This window comes from Esox lucius, chromosome 7 (assembly GCF_011004845.1).
Source record: "Esox lucius isolate fEsoLuc1 chromosome 7, fEsoLuc1.pri, whole genome shotgun sequence".
Lineage (NCBI taxonomy): Eukaryota > Metazoa > Chordata > Actinopteri > Esociformes > Esocidae > Esox > Esox lucius.
In genome coordinates this window covers 1574990-1595423 of record NC_047575.1, presented here as the reverse complement: position 1 = coordinate 1595423, position 20434 = coordinate 1574990, and the positions used below count along the sequence as shown (strand labels likewise).

General features: G+C 40.2%; 1 protein-coding gene across 2 annotated transcripts in view; it reads left to right on the top strand.

Moving 5' to 3' along the window:
* The window catches only part of tp53 (tumor protein p53), a 28823-nt gene extending 13684 nt beyond the window's left edge, over nt 1–15139 (top strand). The window contains exons 7-11 of one of the 2 annotated variants that reach the window (XM_010867925.5): nt 8853–8962; nt 9573–9718; nt 10550–10647; nt 14576–14679; nt 14834–15139. In XM_010867925.5, the coding sequence (XP_010866227.1) occupies nt 8853–8962; nt 9573–9718; nt 10550–10647; nt 14576–14679; nt 14834–14933 (558 nt within the window). In that variant the 3' untranslated portion in view covers nt 14934–15139. Of the gene's footprint in view, nt 1–8852; nt 8963–9572; nt 9719–10546; nt 10648–14575; nt 14680–14833 lie in introns of both variants that reach the window. The other variant, XM_010867924.5, reaches the window with a different exon arrangement.
* Nucleotides 15140–20434: the final 5295 nt, after the last annotated feature.

Genomic DNA, 20434 nt, shown 5'->3' with positions numbered 1-20434 from the left:
CTACTTACAAAGCATGTAGAGGTCTGTAATTTTTATCATAGGTACACTTCAACTGTGAGAGTCAGAATCTAAAACAAAATCCAGAAAATCACATTGTATGATTTTATAAATAATTAATTTGCATATTATTGCATGACATAAGTATTTGATCACCTACCAACCAGTAAGAATTCCGGCTCTCACAGACCTGTTAGTAGCCCTCCTGTTCTCCACTCATTTCCTGTATTAACTGCACCTGTTTGAACTCATTATCTGTATAAAAGACACCTGTCCACACACTCAAACAGACTCCAACCTCTCCACAATGGCCAGGACCAGAGAGGTGTGTAAGGACATCAGGGATACAATTGTAGACCTGCACAAGCTGGGATGGGCTACAGGACAATAGACAAGCAGCTTGGTGAGAAGGCAACAACTGTTGGCGCATTTATTAGAAAATGGAAGAAGTTCAAGATGATGGTCAATTTCCCTCGGTCTGGGGCTCCATACAAGATCTCACCTTGTGGGGCATCAATGATCATGAGGAAGGTGAGGGATCAGCCCAGAACTACACGGCAGGACCTGGTCAATGATCTGAAGAGAGCTGGGAACACAGTCTCAAAGAAAACCATTAGTAACACACTACGCCGTCATGGAGTTTGCCAATGACCATCTGAATGATCCAGAGGAGGAATGGGAGAAGGTCATGTGGTCTGATGAGACTAAAATAGAGCTTTTTGGTCTAAACTCCACTCGCCGTGTTTGGAGGAAGAAGAAGGATGAGTACAACCCCAAGAACACCATCCCAACCGTGAAGCATGGTTGTGATTTCAGATTACATCGCCCAGAGGGAGCATATATAGTGAGAACAATAATGGGCCCAGAACCGAGCCTTGAGGAACAACAAAGCATACCTTTGACTTGATATGCCATCCACACTAACAAACTGATGTCTTTCAGATAAGAGAAGGGAGTGATCAATAGGAAGGCATTCAGTTTTTGGGAAACACACTTTTCCAACAACTTTAAAAATAGCAGCATTCTCGTTTCCATAGAGACACCTTATAACTTTCAGTGTAAATGTATCAAAAATGCTATAGTAAAATGTCTTCATAGGTGGTGTACACATTGAGGGTATGTATCCTAACTCATTCAGTAGAATCTTTTACTTATTATGGGAATTGAGCATGTAATGTAGATTTAAGTGTAGCAGCATTCAAGTCGCATAGAGATTAATCATGCCTTTCAATGTGAATTTCTCTAAAATGCTACAGTAACATGTCTTTATTTGTGGTGTACATATACAGACCTACCTCAACTCATATCTTATGGAATCATTAACTAATTATGGGATTTGAGCTGAAAAGAAAAGTTTTGAGTAAGGGACAGAAGTGTTCAATTTGCAGTGGTCTCTTAATTTTAATCCTTGTACCTCACTCAAAAGTTTCCTTTTTGACTTTTTTAGAAAGGAAAGAAAAAGGTGCAGTGGTCTCTTAATTTTTTCCGGAGCTGTATTGTAGCTTTAAATTTAGCAGCATTCAACTTTCCACAGAGATGCATTAAATGTGAACTTTTCCAAAATGCTACAGAAGAATTGCTCTATATGTTGTGTACACACAGAGGTCACCTATACCATAACTTAAATCAATAAGAACTGTTAACTAATTAAGGGCATTGAGCCTATACTGCATGCACAATTATTAGGCAAGTGGGTATTCTGATCGTATCATTATTTCTATACACATTTTCAAACTCCAAACCTTTTAAACTTCAATGCTCATTGGATTGAATCATTTTAATGAATTTTCATTTTGTGTTACTTATTTGTTACACTTTAATTTAGTTGCCTAATAATTCTGCACAACAATTGTTGCCTAATAATTGTGCACACTCATACACAGGTGCTGGTCATAAAATTTGAATATCATCAAAAAGTTTTCAGTATTTCAGTACTATTTCAGTAATTCCATTCAAAAAGTGAAACTTCTATATTATATTCATTCATTACACACAGACAGATATTTCAAATGTTTATTTATTTTAATTGTGATGATTATAACTGACAACTAATGAAAATCCCAAATTCAGTATCTCCGAAAATTTGAATATTACTTAAGACCAATACAAAAAAAATATTTTTAGAAATGTTGGCCAACTGAAAAGTATGAACATGAAAAGTATGAGCATGTACAGCACTCAATACTTAGTTGGGGCTCCTTTTGCCTGAATTACTGCATCAATATGGCGTGGCATGGAGTCGATCAGTCTGTGGCACTGCTCAGGTGTTTTGAGAGCCCAGGTTGCTCTGATAGTGTCCTTCAGCTCTTCTGCATTGTTGGGTCTGGTGTATCGCATCTTCATCTTCACAATACCCCATAGATTTTCTATAGGGTTAAGGTCAGGCGGGTTTGCTGGCCAATTAAGAACAGGGATATCATGGTCCTTAAACCAGGTACTGGTAGCTTTGGCACTGTGTGCAGGTGCCAAGTCCTGTTGGAAAATGAAATCTGCATCTCCATAAATTTGGTCAGCACCAGGAAGCATGAAGTGCTCTAAAACTACCTGGCAGACAGCTGCATTGACCTTGGACCTCAGAAAACACAGTGGACCAACACCAGCAGATGACCTGGCACCCCAAACCATCACTGACTGTGGAAACTTTACACTGGACTTCAAGCAACGTGGATTCTGTGCCTCTCCTCTCTTCCTCCAGACCCTGGGACCTTGATTTCCAAAGGAAATGTTACATTTACTTTAATCAGAGAACATAACTCAGCAGCAGTCCAGTCCTTTTTGTCTTTAGCCCAGGCGAGACGCTTCTGACGCTGTGTCTTGTTCAAGAGTGGCTTGACACAAGGAATGTGACAGCTGAAACCCATGTCTTGCTCAGTTACTGGGAATTTCACGCACAACCATTTCTAGGGTTTACAAAGAATGGTGTGGAACGGGAAAAACATCCAGTATGCGGCAGTCCTGTAGGCAAAAATGCCTTGTTGATGCTAGAGGTCAGAGGAGAATGGGCCGACTGATTCAAGCTGATAGAAGAGCAACTTTGACTGAAATAACCACTCGTTACAACCGAGGTATGCAGCAAAGCATTTGTGAAGCCACAACACGCACAACCTTGAGGCAGATGGGCTACAACAGCAGAAGACCCCCCCCCCCCCCCGGGTACCACTCATCTCCACTACAAATTGGAAAAAAAGGCTACAATTTGCACAAGTTCACCAAAATTGGACAGTTGAAGACTGGAAGAATGTTGCCTGGTCGGATGAGTCTCGATTTCTGTTGAGACATTCAGATGGTAGAGTCAGAATTTGGCGTAAACAGAATGAGAACATGGATCCATCATGCCTTGTTACCACTGTGCAGGCTGGTGGTGGTGGTGTAATGGGGTGGGGGATGTTTTCTTGGCACACTTTAGGCCCCTTAGTTCCAATTGGGCATCGTTTAATTGCCATGGCCTACCTGAGCATTGTTTCTGACCATGTCCATCCCTTTATGACCACCATGTACCCATCCTCTAATGGCTACTTCCAGCAGGATAATGCACCATGTCACAAAGCTCGAATCATTTCAAATTGGTTTCTTGAACATGACAATGAGTTCACTGTACTGAAATGGCCCCCACAGTCACCAGATCTCAACCCAATAGAGATGTGGTGGAACGGGATCTTCGTGCCCTGGATGTGCTTCCCACAAATCTCCATCAACTGCAAGATGCTATCCTAACAATATGGGCCAACATTTCTAAAGAATGCTTTCAGCACCTTGTTGAATCAATGCCACATAGAATTAAGGCAGTTCTGAAGGCGAAAGGGGGTCAAACACCGTATTAGTATGGTGTTCCTAATAATCCTTTAGGTGAGTGTAATTTTAACCAATCACTTGGCATTTTGCAAAAAGCCTTGATGGCCTATACCATTTCAGGTTTTCACATCCTTATTATTTTGGGACCAGTATGTATAGATACATCAGGTAAGTGTAGTCAGCTATCAGGTAATAAAAAAACACTGCAGGCATCCACACAGGATAGTTAGGGAGAGTACATTTATACAAAATACACTACTGATAGAAAAAAAACAATTGCCAGGAAAGCTTTCAGGCACGTCTGTGTGATTGCCGTAGACCCAACAGCAATGTGGCACGGGATCGTGCAGTTACAAGGGACAGGAAACTGCAGTTCAGGGACCAATCCAAGGCAGCAAAGTAGTAAGTTGTTGTCTAGGACAGGAAAGAGAAGACATACAACTTCAGGCAGGAGATCATGGTTGGAATAGCTAACCGGTGCAGAGAGAAGACCATCCAGGAAGTACTGAGGGAGTAGATTGAGAACAAAGAATGTCTGAGAGTTGCACTAGGGCAACACAGGGGGATTGAGAAAGGGATTATCTATTGCTAAGCATCTCGGCCGCTTCCATAAGTAAAAGGTAGGGCAGAAACTGTAAATGGTTTCCTGAAACACCTTTTTAGGTACTTTTTATGTTTTTGTTTGTGTTTATGTAAACTTGGTTAAAGGGAGTGACATTCATATTTTTATAAAAGTTGATCTGTAAGTTTCCCATAAATGGCTATTTCTTATGAACTCATATGCAACTTATTTACAACATCCACAGCTGAATATTGTAGTACACTGGCAGGTTAAGGCACTCTGTTCCTTCTTCCCAAGTGCCCCCTTGCCCACAGGGTGAATTGTCGATAGGCAGTCAACGTGTAAAGTCTGAAACATTAATATTGATTTGTCTGGAACACTTTATTGTAATTTATTCATTTGTCATGTGGTCAGTTGTGGAGCTACAGCCTCGACATGAATTCACTTACAAAAATGTCTAATAAACTGAGCTCGAAAAGGTCTCTCTCTTCACAGAGCATCAATCAAATGTATTTATAAAGCCCTTTTTACAACAGCAGTTGTCACAAAGTGCTTTCACAGACACCCGGCCTTAAACCCCAAGGAGCAAACAACAGTAGTGTTGAATTTCAGTGGCTAGGAAAAACTCCCTAAGAAGGCCGAATTTTAGGAAGAAACCTAGAGAGGACCCAGGCTCAGAGGGGTGACCAGTCCTCTTCTGGCTGTGCCGGGTTAGATATTAAGAGTCCAATTGGAATATTTAATAAGTGCATGTGGGCTAAATCCAGAGTCTAGTTAAATTTAGACTAGGTCAGAAGTATGACCAGATGGACAAGGACAGGGACAGCAACGGGTCCCCCAAACCAGGTACTCCCGCAGGTGTGGACCAGGACCTCATGTCCTCCTAAAGTTTAAAATGGGAGGAGACTGGATTCAGAAAATGCATTTCTCATATCAACAACGATTTATAGTGGAGAAGGAGAACTTAGTGGGGAAGGAGAACTGACCCAATCCCCCAGCACAATAGTATAGCAGCGTAAGACCTTGGAACTGAGACTGGGGGAAGAGCCTGTGGTAAATGATGCATGACAGTTTTCGTGAACCACCAATACCCAGGTCGTGCAGGTCTCCCTCTTTGCAGCAAATATATTCTGTCTTTGTTGGCATTGCCGTGCAGTTACACTTGGTGTGGTTCATCCTGTTATCTATATGTATTCTGACACAACTAAATGTTCTGCCTCATATAAAACAACTACGGGAACACATTTACGTATTGGTTCAAAAGCAAATGGCAAGGGATGAACAGGAACATTTACGATGGGTTGGTCTTCCATTGTTTCTGCAGTTTGACAGGGTGGATATAAGAGAGCTACCATTCTAGTGACGTCAGTTGTATATGTCATTCCAACATGGCGGCGCCCCATACATTAAGTACACAATGTACACAATAAGAATTTCTATTATTTATTCTATATGGTGTAAATTATAATAATGTAAATCATTAACTAATTATAGGATTTGATTTGGGATTATACCTTTCAATATACATTTCTCAACAATGATACAGTAAGAAATCTCTATCTGGTGTACATAAAGAGCGGACCTACTTTAACTCAAATCAAGTAGAATCATCAACTAATTATAGGAATTGAGCCTGTAAGGTAGTTTTACGTGTGGCAGCATCCACGTCTCCATATTGTAGAGATGCACAATACCTTGAATTTAACTTTCTCAAAAATGCTACAGTAAAGATTCTTCATATGTGGTGTACATATAAAGGAGACCTTCCTTAACAGAAATCGTGTGTATTCATTAAGTAATTATAGGAATTGTGCCTTTAATGTAGCTTTAAGTGTGACAACATTAACATCTCCATAGAGATTTATTATATCTTTAAATATGAACATAGAGTGAAATGTCTGTGTGTGTGCGTGTATATAGAGGAGATCTGACTGAACACAGATCAACTGAAATGAATGACTAATAGTTACAAATTAGTCTGTGGTTTAGCATCAAATAAAAGTAATGTAATAGACTCCCCAAGAGGACATTCATTTTTCTTCTCAAAAGATGTCCGGATCAGATCTATAAGCACATTTTCTTATTACATTGCATCTTCAGAAATGTTTAATGCATTAATATATCTCGAAATACTAAATATTCAACCGATTGAACAAGACAAACGTATGTCTAGCGACTTTCTGTGCACTCCCATGTATGTAATGGTATAGCCGCGCACACAATTTTTACGAACGATTAGTATTTAAGTGTCGGCTATGTTGACCGCAATATTCTCTCGTCTTTTCACTTGATGAAAAAGTATTATCGTCACCTGTATTGATACAGTAGTTACTGTATCAATGTAATTCACTAATGGCTAATATGCTGTTAAATGGCCAGTGGCAAAAGCCATACAATTTATAGATACTATTTGTGGTGGAGGTAAACTTAATAAGAAACTATTCAGTTTAACACAATGGTTATTGGTTAGGGTGACAACATTTTCAAACCCCCAAACCGTGACCCTTGTGTAACCGCACGTTAATGCACGCGTATGTGGAAACATTAGTGTTATTATTGGCCTATTATTATTATTGTGGTGAAAACTGGGACAATTTGGTAGTGAATGTCGGAAACTGGGACACCCGGTTGTACAGATATTTGTCAGAACCTGTGACACCCTGCTTGAAACTGGGATGTTTGGTCACCCTATTAATAGTATATAATGAAATATTAATATATGCTGACCCCCGGCAAATGTAAAGCTCTGTGGTGTAGTGGTTCACAGCTCAGCCTTTTATGTGGGTGACCCGGGTTAAAATCTCGAGAGGGCAGTCACAATCAACTCTTTCCATTGTTGGCCGGCTGAAATAGGCTTGCCTGGTTTCTTGTTTTAAAAAAAAGAAATGTCTATTGTATCTGCGTCCCTCATAATTCCAAAGGAAACATCCATAGTGGTTGAACGAAGCTTCAACAGAAGTTTTGGTTCTGATCCTTGGGACAACCAATAAACCAGTAACAGATCATCGGAGGGACCAACTGGGCACACTTTATCTAAAAACCATTTCAGGCAAGTATTCAGGTGCAAGGCTTAGTGCTTTAAAAATCAATAGGGCAATTGTATAATACATTCTGAAATTCACAGGCAGCCAGTGTAGTCTTTAAAATCGGTAATACTTGTTCTCTCTCTTTGTTATTGGTACACCATCATTCATAATGCATACATCACATTGATTCATCAGTAGATATATAATGATGCCAGGAAAGTTGTGTTGCACACCTTTCATTACATGAAAGCCATCCTAAAGTACTTCAGTCATTGCTAGAAGAGACTGCTGGCCAGAGTATTGTTTTACTAAAAAGCTAGTTCATGGATGCAAAACATGTTCTGACTTAGCCAACATATAGTTATTGATACAAAATTGTTTTAACTGGGAAATCTGGTCAGAAAAAAAGCTAGCTGATGTTGGATGGAACCAATTAACATTTTTATTACATTCTGTTGTTGGTCATGTTTGTACCGGGTCCATTCAACACAGGCTATAGCTATTGATGTTAGCTGTTTAGCTTTGGGGCAACAGGGTTAGCAGGCTAGCTTGTTTGTAATACTATGTTATTGCAATTTTCTTTTTTGCCGGACCGTGTAAGTGGAGCCGGCCAAGAAGAGGGAATGTCTCTGACTGAGTGGGTGGGTAGGTGGCTGACTGACTACGTATTGTTAAATAGCGTAGTGGTTAGAGACGCAGAGGCCAGAGTTAAAATAGCTTGCAAATATGATGAAAAGATGCTCTTCAAGCCTCCTCCCTGACTCACCACAGTCACTTCTACCCATTTTGGGTTTTTTCATCTCTTACAGATGATGATGTGCGTGCTGACATAGTTCGCACTACAGTGCTGTAACACCCCCCCCCAAAATACTAAAGGTCACTGATAGTATATCTCACAGAATCCAGGTAGTTTTCAGTAGCCTGTCACTGAAATGTTTGTGTATGAAGAGGGGGAAAAGTCAGTCTCAGCTGTCTACCATAAAATTATTTTTCTGTAATGCAGGTTCTGGTGCTATCTTGTGTAAATGTAACAATCTGTTGATGATGGATAATTCAAGTTATTGTGCTGCTGCTGTAATTTAAACATCGATACTGGGTATTATCTCAGAAAGGACAGATTTAGTTTATCCAAGAACTGGAGTGCTAGGATTGAGTGGTGCAGTAAACAGTTTTGGGAACTGTAATTCATCGAGGATGAATATAAAATGCATGTACAGACATCGGGTAAAATATTGATGCAGAGATTATCTCACGAAGGGACTGACTGGTTCATCCAAGCGCTGGAGTGCAAGGATTGAGATGGAGGCGGAGAATTCCCCTGGGTGGTGGTTAGAGAATTGTAACAATCTGCCTGTTTTTATTCTATTGATTGTAATTTTTTTAACATTCTTCTTTGTAAAGCACATTGAATTGCTTCTATGTATGAATTGTGCTATATAAATAAATTAGCTTGCTACCTGTATGTGGCCTCACAGGTGGGATCTGAGTGTACCACCGTGCTCTACAACTTTATGTGTAACAGTTCCTGTATGGGAGGGATGAACCGCAGACCCATACTCACCATCATCACCCTGGAGACGTTAGAGTGAGTATTATCAGAGTGGAAGAGTTAAAGCTCATTTAAAAAGCAGGCCAAGCTTTTATTTTTGTCGGTATGTAACTGAAGAACAAAAAACTTGGATCTGTCCTCTCATTGCCTGAGATGATTTCAACAAAAAGGATGAAAAGTTTTTGTGTGAGGAACAAAAGGATTAAAATTAAGAGACCACTGCAAATTGAACGCGTCTGTTCCTCACTCATTTTTTCAGGAGCTGTATTTATATTGTTATTTACAATGGTCACTTCACTGTCTTGTTTAATGTTAAATATAATCTGGTGTCATCCGTCTTAACGTGTTGAATTATGGGCTGGGTTTGTTACTCGAAACAAATGTTCAATCAATCAATCAAATTTATATATAAAGCCCTTTTTACAACAGCAGTTGTCACAAAGTGCTTTACATGTTGTAGGTCAGCCTGTCTGTCCTTTCTATGGTTAGGATCCTTTCTGTTTTAATTGTGGCTATTCTGGAAGCAGCTGTTGCTTTGCAATGAGGACAGTATTTGACAACGTTAAAATGGAAATCAACCCCAACCCTGGTCCTGGCCGGACATCAAACCATGTCACGTTGCTTATGTGAACTTCCTTTCTGGCAGCGGTCAGCTCCTGGGCCGGTGTTCCTTTGAGGTGCGTGTGTGTGCCTGTCCAGGTCGAGATAGGAAGACTGAGGAGATCAACCTGAAGAAGCAGCAGGAGGTGGCTCTGGAGACCAAGAGCAAGCCTGCCCAGGGAACCAAACGACGTAAGAGACCTTGACAATCTTATTAGGGCTCCTAATGGGGTTGGGAGTTAGAGAATAATGCCTCGTTTCCACTGGTGCCAAACACTGGTGTTGTACCCTAAATTCCAGAAACGTTTCTGTTTCCGTTGACATGGGCCAACGCCAGGCGCCCCTAGCCCGTGGCAGAGTAGCCCAGCTTTTACTTGGTGCCAAGCCCCGGACTTGATGAAAGGCGGGTTTGCAGGTTGAAAACGCTGCATGTTGTGCTATGGGAATAGTGATGTGTATCATTTGCTTTAGGCTTCTCGTAATGGTTTTGATCTGATCTAACCCTGATAAAATAAAGAAAATAAAGCAAAATTACAGGGAAGCAAAGACTCAAAACGTAAAGAGTTGGAACGACTGAAGGTGGTACAATGCCATTGACTCAATAGAAAAATGGAGCGCTGAGACAGACGTAGCCTGCAGAACCTATAACGATACAAAATTACCTCAGAATTCTCCCAAATCCTTCTATTAAAGGTAGATAGTTCTGACAAAATACTTATTAAACTAAATAATGAATACACTGGCTTATTATCAGAAGTGTAGGTCGAGAAGGAGCTGGTCACAGGAGTTTGAGGAAAAAATGTGAGTTCAAACGCCATATTGTAAACCAACTGAGGATAATGTTATTAATTATTTTATTTTACTAGCAGAAAAACATCGCCTTTTATTTTTCGTAACCAGAAAACCAAATCGTGTTGATAGTTTATTCCTCCCCTCCTGAGCTCCTCATCTGCTTAAATATTGACCTCTGACCCCAGTGTCTGATCTTTCCCTCATGTGACTTGTTTTTGTTCTTTTCAGCTGTGAAGGAGGCCTCCCTGCTGGTCCCTCGCCCTGAGGTCAGTAAGAAGACCAAGGTGTCCTCCCCTGTAGTGAGTGATGATGAGATCTACACTCTTCAGGTACCTACACCCAGAGAAAAGTAACCTTAGAATACTTTTTAAATTAATGATTGAGCACTGCAACCTCTTAGATCATCAACTTTGATGTTTTCAGATTTGTCCTGTCGGCACCCACACGGAAGTACTATATATTGACATTCGAAAACATGTTTTTATATGTTTTTTTCTAAACATATACTAATATATGTATTACTAGTTTATAGTCATATGTCATACATATATTTACATGTTAGATTCTGGCCATTTTCAAATGTTATATATTCAAATGTATAATTATTTACATAAATGACAAAATTATTGTTGGTAATATGCATTTACATCTGATATATTTGCATATTTGTATTGTTTTCCTGTCATGTGTTTATTATGTTATCTTGTCAGAGAGCAGTGTAAGAACATCAGAGATAAAATTGTAGACCTGCTCAAGGCTGGGATGGGCTACAGGACAATAGGCAAGCAGCTTGGTGAGAAGGCAACAACTGTTGGCGCAATTATTAGAAAATGGAAGAAGTTCAAGATGACGGTCAATCTCCCTCTGTCTAGGGTTCCATGCAAGATCTCACCTCGTGAGGCATCAATGATCATGAGGAAGGTGAGGGACCAGCCCAGAACTACACGGCAGGACCTGGTCAATGACCTGAAGAGAGCTGGGACCACAGTCTCAAAGAAAACCATTAGTAACACACTACGCCGTCATGGATTAAAATCCTGCAGGGCACACAAGGTCCCCTTGCTCAAGCCAGTGCATGTCCAGGCCTGTCTGAAGTATGCCAATGACCATCTTGATGATCCAGAGGAGGAATGGGAGAAGGTCATGTGGTCTGATGAGACAAAAATAGAGCTTTTTGGTCTAAACTCCACTCGCCGTGTTTGGAGGAAGAAGAAGGATGAGTACAACCCCAAGAACACCATCCCAACTGTGAAGCATGGAGGTGGAAACATCATTCTTTGGGGATGCTTTTCTGCAAAGGGGACAGGACGACTGCACCGTATTGAGGGGAGGATGGATGGGGCCATGTATCGCGAGATCTTGGCCAACAACCTCCTTCCCTCAGTAAGGGCATTGAAGATGGGTCGTGGCTGGGTCTTCCAGCATGACAACGACCCGAAACATACAGCCCGGGCAACTACGGAGTGGTTCCGTAAGAAGCATCTCAAGGTCCTGGAGTGGCCTAGCCAGTCTCCAGACCTGAACCCAATAGAAGATCTTTGGAGGGAGCTGAAAGTCTGTATTGCCCAGCAACAGCCCCGAAACCTGAAGGATCTGGAGAAGGTCTGTATGGAGGAGTGGGCCAAAATCCCTGCTGCAGTGTTTGCAAACCTTGTCAAGAACTACAGGAAACGTATTATCTCTGTAATTGCAAACAAAGGTTTCTGTACCAAATATTAAGTTCTGCTTTTCTGATGTATCAAATACTTAAAATGCAAATTAATTATTTAAAAATCATATAATGTGATTTTCTGGATTTTGTTTTAGATTCCGTCACACCTTTGAAGAGTACCTATGATAAAAATTACAGACTTCTACATGCTTTGTAAGTGGGAAAACCTGCAAAATCGGCAGTGTATCGAATACTTGTTCTCCCCACTGTATATGTACATATGTTTTGCATGAGTTTCCCATGTGGCGATCTTCAGAACCTCTGGCCCTGGTTTTTTATAATTGTTCAAAAATATTTTAACAATTTGTAATATCTTGCCCTGAAAAATTTATTAAACTTCAGGGATATTAATCTGTCCACAGTTAGGAAGCATAAGCGATTGTGAATCAATGTCACCTGTTTTGGTGCAAATGAAAGTGTCATCCATACGTGCCGTTGCAAGAAGGTTTGCTGAGTCTCCCAGTACTGTCTCAAGAGCATGGAGGAGATACCAGGAGATGGGCCTTATCACAAAGAGTGCTGGGCAAGGCCGTAGAAGGGCATCAATCCAGCAGCAGGACCAGTATCTGCTCCTCTGTGTGAGGAGGAACAGGAGGAGCACTGACAGAACCCTACAAAATGACATCCAGCGGGCTACTGGTGTGCATGTTTCTGACCAAACTGTTAGAAACAGACTCCATGAGGGTGGCATTAGGGCCTGACATCCTCTAGTGGGACCTATGCTCACAGCCCAACACTGTACAGCTCGATTGGCATTCACCTGAAAACACCAGAATTGGTAGGTCCACCATTGGCGCCCTGTTCTCTTCACAGATGAGAACAGGTTCACACTGAGCACATGGTGACCGTTATGCTGCCTGCAACATCATCCAGCATGACCGGTTTGGCAGTGGGTGAGTGATGGTTCTGGGGAGGCATATCCTTGGATGGTCCCCCAGACCTCCACTTGCTAGCAAATGGTACCCTGACTGCAGTTAGGTCCTGGGATGAAATCAGACCCCCCCCGTCAGAATTTTCTCTGATGCAGTGGGCCCTGGGTTCCTCCTGGTGCAGGACAGTGCCCGACCTCATGTGGCCAGAGTGTGTAGGCAGTTCCTGGATAACGAAAGCTTTGATGCTATTGACTGGCCCTCACGTTCCCCAGACCTTAATCCAACTGAGAACCTTTGGGACGTTACATATCGGTGCATCCGACACCGCCAAGTAGCACCAAAGACTGTCCATGAGCTTACTGATGCCCTGTTTCAGGTCTGGGAGGAGATCCCCCAGGACACCATCCTCCATCTCATCAGGAGCATGCAAAGACATTGTCGGGATGGCATGCAGACACGTGGGGGCCATACACACTACTGAGTCACAGATGAAATTCACCCAACTTGGAACAGCCTGTGATTTGAATTTTTAACTTCGATGTTTTGGTGTGAGTTAAATCCAGCCCTCAATATGTTGGTGATTTTGCTTTCCATTTTTTTGAGCAGTGTATTTAGCTTTTTTAAAAAAGATGAATTTTGCCCAAGCTTTATAAAGGATGCTTTTTTTCTCACTTGTCCATTTTGTTTTATTTATTAATTGCATGGACATTACCATAACGTGTGGCTTTTCTCTATGGGGATTTTGCTTTGGCTCATATTTAAAAGCAATTTAAGATTCTTACTGTACTCTGAGTATAAATGACCAAAAGACATCTGAAAGTAATATTTTAAGTTAATGTTAATTATGCAAACTAATTATTCCATCTGCAATTTGTCCTATGGGATGACAATATTTAAATCTGGATATGTCCCTTGATATGTGTTTACTAGTATACGGTGTGTTGTTGGGTGTGTTGTACTGATGCAATGGTACACGGTATGATATCCAACCATTTGGTCCGCCCCCTTCAGTTCAATACGCGCACGTGAAACGCAGAGTTACGATATGCCAGTAATTTTCTTAGAATTTCTGAAATATGCTTTTTGCACTACAGACTACACGCATGTTATAGATTTCTGATCAACAGAACATGTCGCTTGTGAACAGGTAAGGCTGGCAACTGCTTTGGGCCCAAGCTGTTAGGGGGCTCCTGAGGGCTGACAAACTTTACTTCACAACAATGTGGCAATTGCAGTGACTGCAACCCCCTCACCCTTAAACCACCAATGGATGATTTGCAATGAAATTTCTGTGGGAAACTTCCTTAAAAGCGACCCATGAAGAGTGGGAAAACTTAAACAAATATTCTCTCACCTCCAGTGGGCCAATGGCGAGTGCTAGTGAGACAGAGAGAAGCAAATTGAAGAGGCACTGCAGTCTTTCAGATTTGCTATGTAGTAGAAGGGGCATTGATGAGGGGCAGAAGACAGTGACCAAAGTAGTCTGCAAGCATCACTTTGCCTCTGTCAACTCGAGTGGAAACACTTCTAACATGATGACGTCATTCATAGGGAAACCGTACCGTTACCCAAAACCGTGATAATAACCAAACCATGGACCACTGTACCGTTGCATCCCAGGTGGATGGGTATACACTGTGTACTGTGTGTAACCAGGCTCATCTGCTCCTCCAGATTAGAGGAAAGGAGAGGTATGAAATGCTGAAAAAGATTAACGATGGCTTGGAACTCAGTGACCTAGTGCCAACTGCAGATGCTGACAAATACCGTCAGAAACAGTGAGTTTTCTTTGGTCTCTCTAACACTGCTGATATCTATCCCCCTAGCTTACCCCTAAACGTAGAACTCTTTTGTGAGTACGCCAAATTTGTGTGTCGTTTCTCTAATTCTCTTTTTGAATCTCACAAAATGTCATCATTAAATCGCCTACAGGGATCCTCTCACCAAGCGCGTTGCCAAGCAGGACTTCAGAGTGGGACCGAAGAAAGGGAAGAAATTACTGGTGAAGGAAGAAAGGAGTGATTCTGACTGAGGGGGAGAGGGCATTATTCCCTAACTGCATTACCCACGCTCTTTCAAGATAACCTTACCCTGTCAGTGGATGATAAACTGTTGTGTCTTGCAGCTTACTGTCCTTGCCTTAGAATGCTGTTTTAGTTCCGTGGAGCTTGGGTTTTTCCTCCTGTCATAATATGTATAGAAATGTGACATTTTGAATAAACTGTCTTTATAAACTTTTGGCTGTGTTATAATTTTTTTATGGATCTGTTTTAGTAAGAAAGTGCTACAAGGTGCATGCAATAAAAATGATATACAATATACAATCAATTTTATTTAGATGAATATGTGATTGGTAGAATCTTTATAAAGTTCATCGTTATAATGATGCTATTTATCTGACTGGAGTGTTCTGTTTATTTCTTTATTTGCACTAGATACTATACTAAGTAGATACTAAATATAAACTAAAAACACTACAGTGGTTTTATGGAATCTGTTTTCATCAATGTTTTTTTCCTTGTCGTTATTCCTTGAAGCACATCTTTGTCGAGCACCCAGCTAACTAACTGAAATAATGAGTCATAATCCCCATGAAACATAGCCACAAAACATAATATCCTGTATTTCCCATTAAACAAAAAAATATATCAAAATGTGATTTTTAGAACCACTTCAAATATGGTCTGTTTTGTGTAGGCTTACTTTTCATTATCTTCACCTGTATTTAGTCAATCATTGTTTTGTAGAATTAATTGATACAAATATGTTGACAAATGTCACCTTGTCCTGACAAGATTAACATGGTTATTAAAATTCGGGAGCCTAGGTAAACTTTAAAGAAATACCATGTTTGATGCAAATCTAAAATTCCTTATTCGATAAATGAATGGGGAAAACAACTAGTGTCTTACTTTGCTGCTAGGTTTTATGGGGATTATGACATGTCGATTATTTTAGGCTATATTTGACAGTTTTTCCCACCCTGGCTTTAGAACTCTAGCTCCTTCGGTATTATCAGTTGCCTTCTTTGTGCCTTCAATGCCTTGCATGGTCATGGTTGTTAAGTGTGTCTGTGAGTTCGGTTCAGTAACCTTTAGCCAGGTGGGTCATCAAAGACAATCACTGATGTTGATTATTACAATGTTTTAAAAACAGATAGGCTGGGTAAAGCGTAAAGTGTTACGATTTATTTTTACCAAAACACCTCAGTTCCTAAAGAATTTGAATTGCTGGCCTTGAGCCTTAAATTAGGAAACAACTGTCATGTTACAGGTGTCCACCACTTAGACTGCATTTCAAACAAACAATCAATCAAATGTATTTAATAAATTTTTACACTACTGTTCAAGATGTTGGGGTCACTTAAAAATGTCTTTGTTTTCCATGAAAACATACATGAAGAGTTTAAATAGGAAATGTAGCAAAAGGAATAGGAAATATAGTTGCAGGCCTTTGGCATTCTAGTTTTTCTGGAGATTTCACCCCATGGTTCCTCAAGCACCTTCCACAAGTTGGATTGACTTGATGGGCACTTACGGTCAAGCTGCTTCCACAACAGCTCAAAAGGGTTGAAATCTGGTGAATGTGCTGGCCATTCCATTATAGACAGAATACCAGCTGACAGTTTTTTTCCTAAATAGTCTTTGCATAGTTTGGAGCTGTGCTTTGGGTCATTGTCCTGTTGTTGGAGGAAATTGGCTCCAATCAATCGCTGTCCACAGGGTATGGCACGGCGTTGCAAAATGGAGTGATGGCCTTCTTCAAGATCCCTTTTACCCTGTACAAAACTCTCACTTTACCACCACAACGGCACTCCCAGACCATCATATTGCCTCCACTCCTCCAGCAGCTTTACATTTGGTCTTCGTCTCACAAATGTTCTTCATTTGGTCTACGTCTCACAAAAAAACACCTCAAATGTAGATTTGTCTGTCCATAACACATTTTTCCAATCTTCTTTGTCCAGTGTCTGTGTTTTTTTGACCATATCAATCTTTTATTTTTATTAGCCAGTCTGAGATATGGCTTTTTCTTTGGAACACTTACAAGAAGGCCAGCATCCCGGAGTCGCCTTTTCACTGTAGAAGTTGAGACTGGTGTTTTGCGAGTACTATTTAATAAAGCTGATAGTTGAGGACATGTACTACCTCCCCAATTCTCAAACAGTGATCTGTTTGGGGATTTTTCCAATCCTTTTTTGAGAAACAAAAGCATCATTGACCAAGAAAAGTAATCATAGCTGAAGTGGTTTTCAGTCATCATTAACCTAATGAAGAGTAGACAGAACGTCTCATGTGATTTCTTGCATATCAATTGGGTGTTAATGAAACATTTAACCAGGGCTCATATAATTTTCCCAAACAGTCCAATTGTCTTAGATTTTTCCACATTTAATTGTTAAGAGAGACTGATGAAGAATAAGGTACACAGTTTGGATTTCTATGTGTGTCAAGGTCAACAGCTGTGCTCAGTTCTTTTTCTTACTATACTGATGTGACTAAGGAGCAACGGTTTATTTAATCTTGATGTCAGATTGACCTGTTGCTTGTCCTTGAATGGCTTGGGAGGATGAGTGAGCCAATATATAGGGAAATCCTTCGACTTCAGAGAATATGCTGAGTAGTGGCTGGGGGAGCGAATTCCAGAGGGTTGTGAAAAACATTGATGGAAGATTCTAAAAGGATCCATCCAGAAATTAGCATTATGGGAGGACCTAATATCATTGTATAACCATACTTTATAAAAATGTGTGTTTAAGGTTTGGAAGTCTGTTGTTCTGCAGACCAACTCTGCATTTTTTAATCTTCATTAAAGTCTATTTTAGATTCAGAAGTTCCTGAGTTTTTGCATCTTTTTTAGCTGAAAATCTGAAGTGTTGATGAAGCTAATCCAAGAGCTGGATTTGTTAACTTTAAAATGAAATTGGTAATGTCCTCATATAAATTATTTTAATATAACAATGACATTCCTCCTTGGTCTAAACAATGTCAAACTATTCAGTTACCACAACCATTCATGTGAAGCGCTATATTCATACCACAGTATCCATGGCAAGCTAATGGCCCAGAGTAAAAAGCACCAGTCATGGATGATCCAGTATCGAATTTTACCTATAATGGTATAGTACAAACGCACACAAAAACATGTTGATCATTCAGGCAAAATAAATGATATAAACAAATCCCATTATGTCTGAAATACAAGTATTCTATATTTAATGAGTACTCTAAAATATACAGTTAATTGTATACAATTCCATAATTCCATAGAGATTCGTGATCGGCAGACTTGGTGTTCCAGCTGCAGCGAATAGGGCCCACTGTCTATTGTTCTCCCCCCTTTCTTTCGCAATTTTCCTATTTAAGAACATATAAAAATGCTAGATAACATCTTTATTTAATATTTAACCTGTTAGTTGAAGGGCACACATTTCCACCTAAAATGATGTACCCAAATCTAAATGCTTGTAGCTCATAACCTGAATATAGTAGAAACATTTTCTTGGTACCATTTGAAAGGAGACACTCTTGTTTGCAGGAATTATAAATGAATGCAGGAACGTATAACACAATAGATTTGGCAGAAGATAAAACAAACCAAAAACATGCATTTTTTTGTACAAAACTAAATTCCTCATCATGTTTGAGTTGCAGTGGAGAAGGCCAAACATGGATTAGTAATCTGGAGGTACTTTCCACTTGATCTACTAGATGTCAGCAGGATCTGGTTAGAGTTTCATGGCCATTTGATATAAGATTCAGTGATCTACTTACTCTTTTGTAAAGCAAGGCCAAAGTGTCCTTTCCGGATTCCAGACTTTGTGCCAAATTGGACAATTTGGACACATTATGAATTTTCAAGTTCATACATACCCAGAATATACAACAGTGCAAAAGTGATTAATATAAGGGTTACACACTCCCAGGAATGTTACACATGATGGAAAATTAGCTTTCCTTCATAAAGGTACTAACAGGAGGCGCCACAAGAAGGCGGGTCCAATGATCTAACTCGTGGTGTTTGCATCATATTTGGTGATCTAACAGCATAATTGGTGTTTGCATCATATGCGGTTTTTGCGTCATATGTGATCTAACATCATATGTGGTGTTTGCATCATATGTTAGATCACCACATATGATGTTAGATCATATCTGGTATCTATGCCTCCTTACACACATAGATAGTAAGCAAACAGTTGGCAGGAGTAGAAAGGAAAAGTGTAGAAGGGAATAGGAGAAAGAAGGGGGAGACTTATCGACTTCTGGGAAATCTCTGAAATGGCCAGTGAGATGATGGTGTCACAGTGGGGTGAGGGTCAAGAGCCAGAGGGACCTCCTGAATCACTGTTGGTTATTCAGGGAGAAATATGGGGATGAATAGGCCATAAGAAACAGCCACAAAATGCAATTGCCAAATCACAGACAATTGTTTACATATAAGGACATTATGAACTGAAATCTACTATAATGACATGACCCAATTGACAGTAAATGCTCAGAAACTATATGACATAGCCTAACATTGCCTATCATAGCCAAATATGCTAATGGTAATACACTGTATGTCTTGGGTAATCTATCTTATTGTACTCACCAAGTTGCTTGACTCACAGTCCATGATTTCTTCTAAAAATCAAGTCCAAATTGGTCTCCTATGTTGCTTTTCCACTTAGGAGTAGCCATTTAAACTTTAAATGCCGAGTATAATGTCGTGAGCAACGACAGCTATGCGTCTTGCGCAATAGTCAAGTTTGGTTGAAGATTTGTGGGGGTGGTTCGCACCATAGACATCATATATAAAGGCTAGATACCTTGTCCGCGCTGTTGGCCAATGGAGGTCAACGTCCGCACATGGCGGCCATCTTGCCACGGGCCGCTCGCTCACTCGTAACATCGTGTTTTATGGTGCATGTACTTTTTAAATAACCATAACTTTAAAATATTTCTACCGATTTTCAAACGGTTTGGTTTGTTATAAACGTCAGAGATGAAGTTATGACACGGCATACATATGAACCATTAAAACCACAGACTTCCATATGAAAATATCCTTGAACAGAACCAGATAGGTGTAATGAATATACAAACACAAGGAATTTATGTTAAATCAATAAATAGGCTACAGAATGGCAACAAGACATATACACTTTTGTACTATTATAATAAAATTTAAATTAATTTTAATTACTACAGGCATCTCTCAACTGACCACATTTCAGCCCTCTAGGTCACTTGATATGACTTTAGAAATACAACTGAGCCCTAGCACCAGGTCTTGTGAAGCTGTGTGCAAAAGCAGATAAATATAGAATTAAATTGAGTACTTTAGACCATTATTTGCCAAGGTATGGTCATACGTATAGTAAAATGCCCAATGGAAACTCCCCATAGGACTTTGTCAGACAAAATGCTGACAATAAAAGGCTTACTGTGTGGCAACCTCTTCGTGTAGAAGCATAATGAAATGAAATCAAATGAAAGGTAACACTGATGTTACTTGTAGACTATTTGGATTGTATGTCAGGAGTTC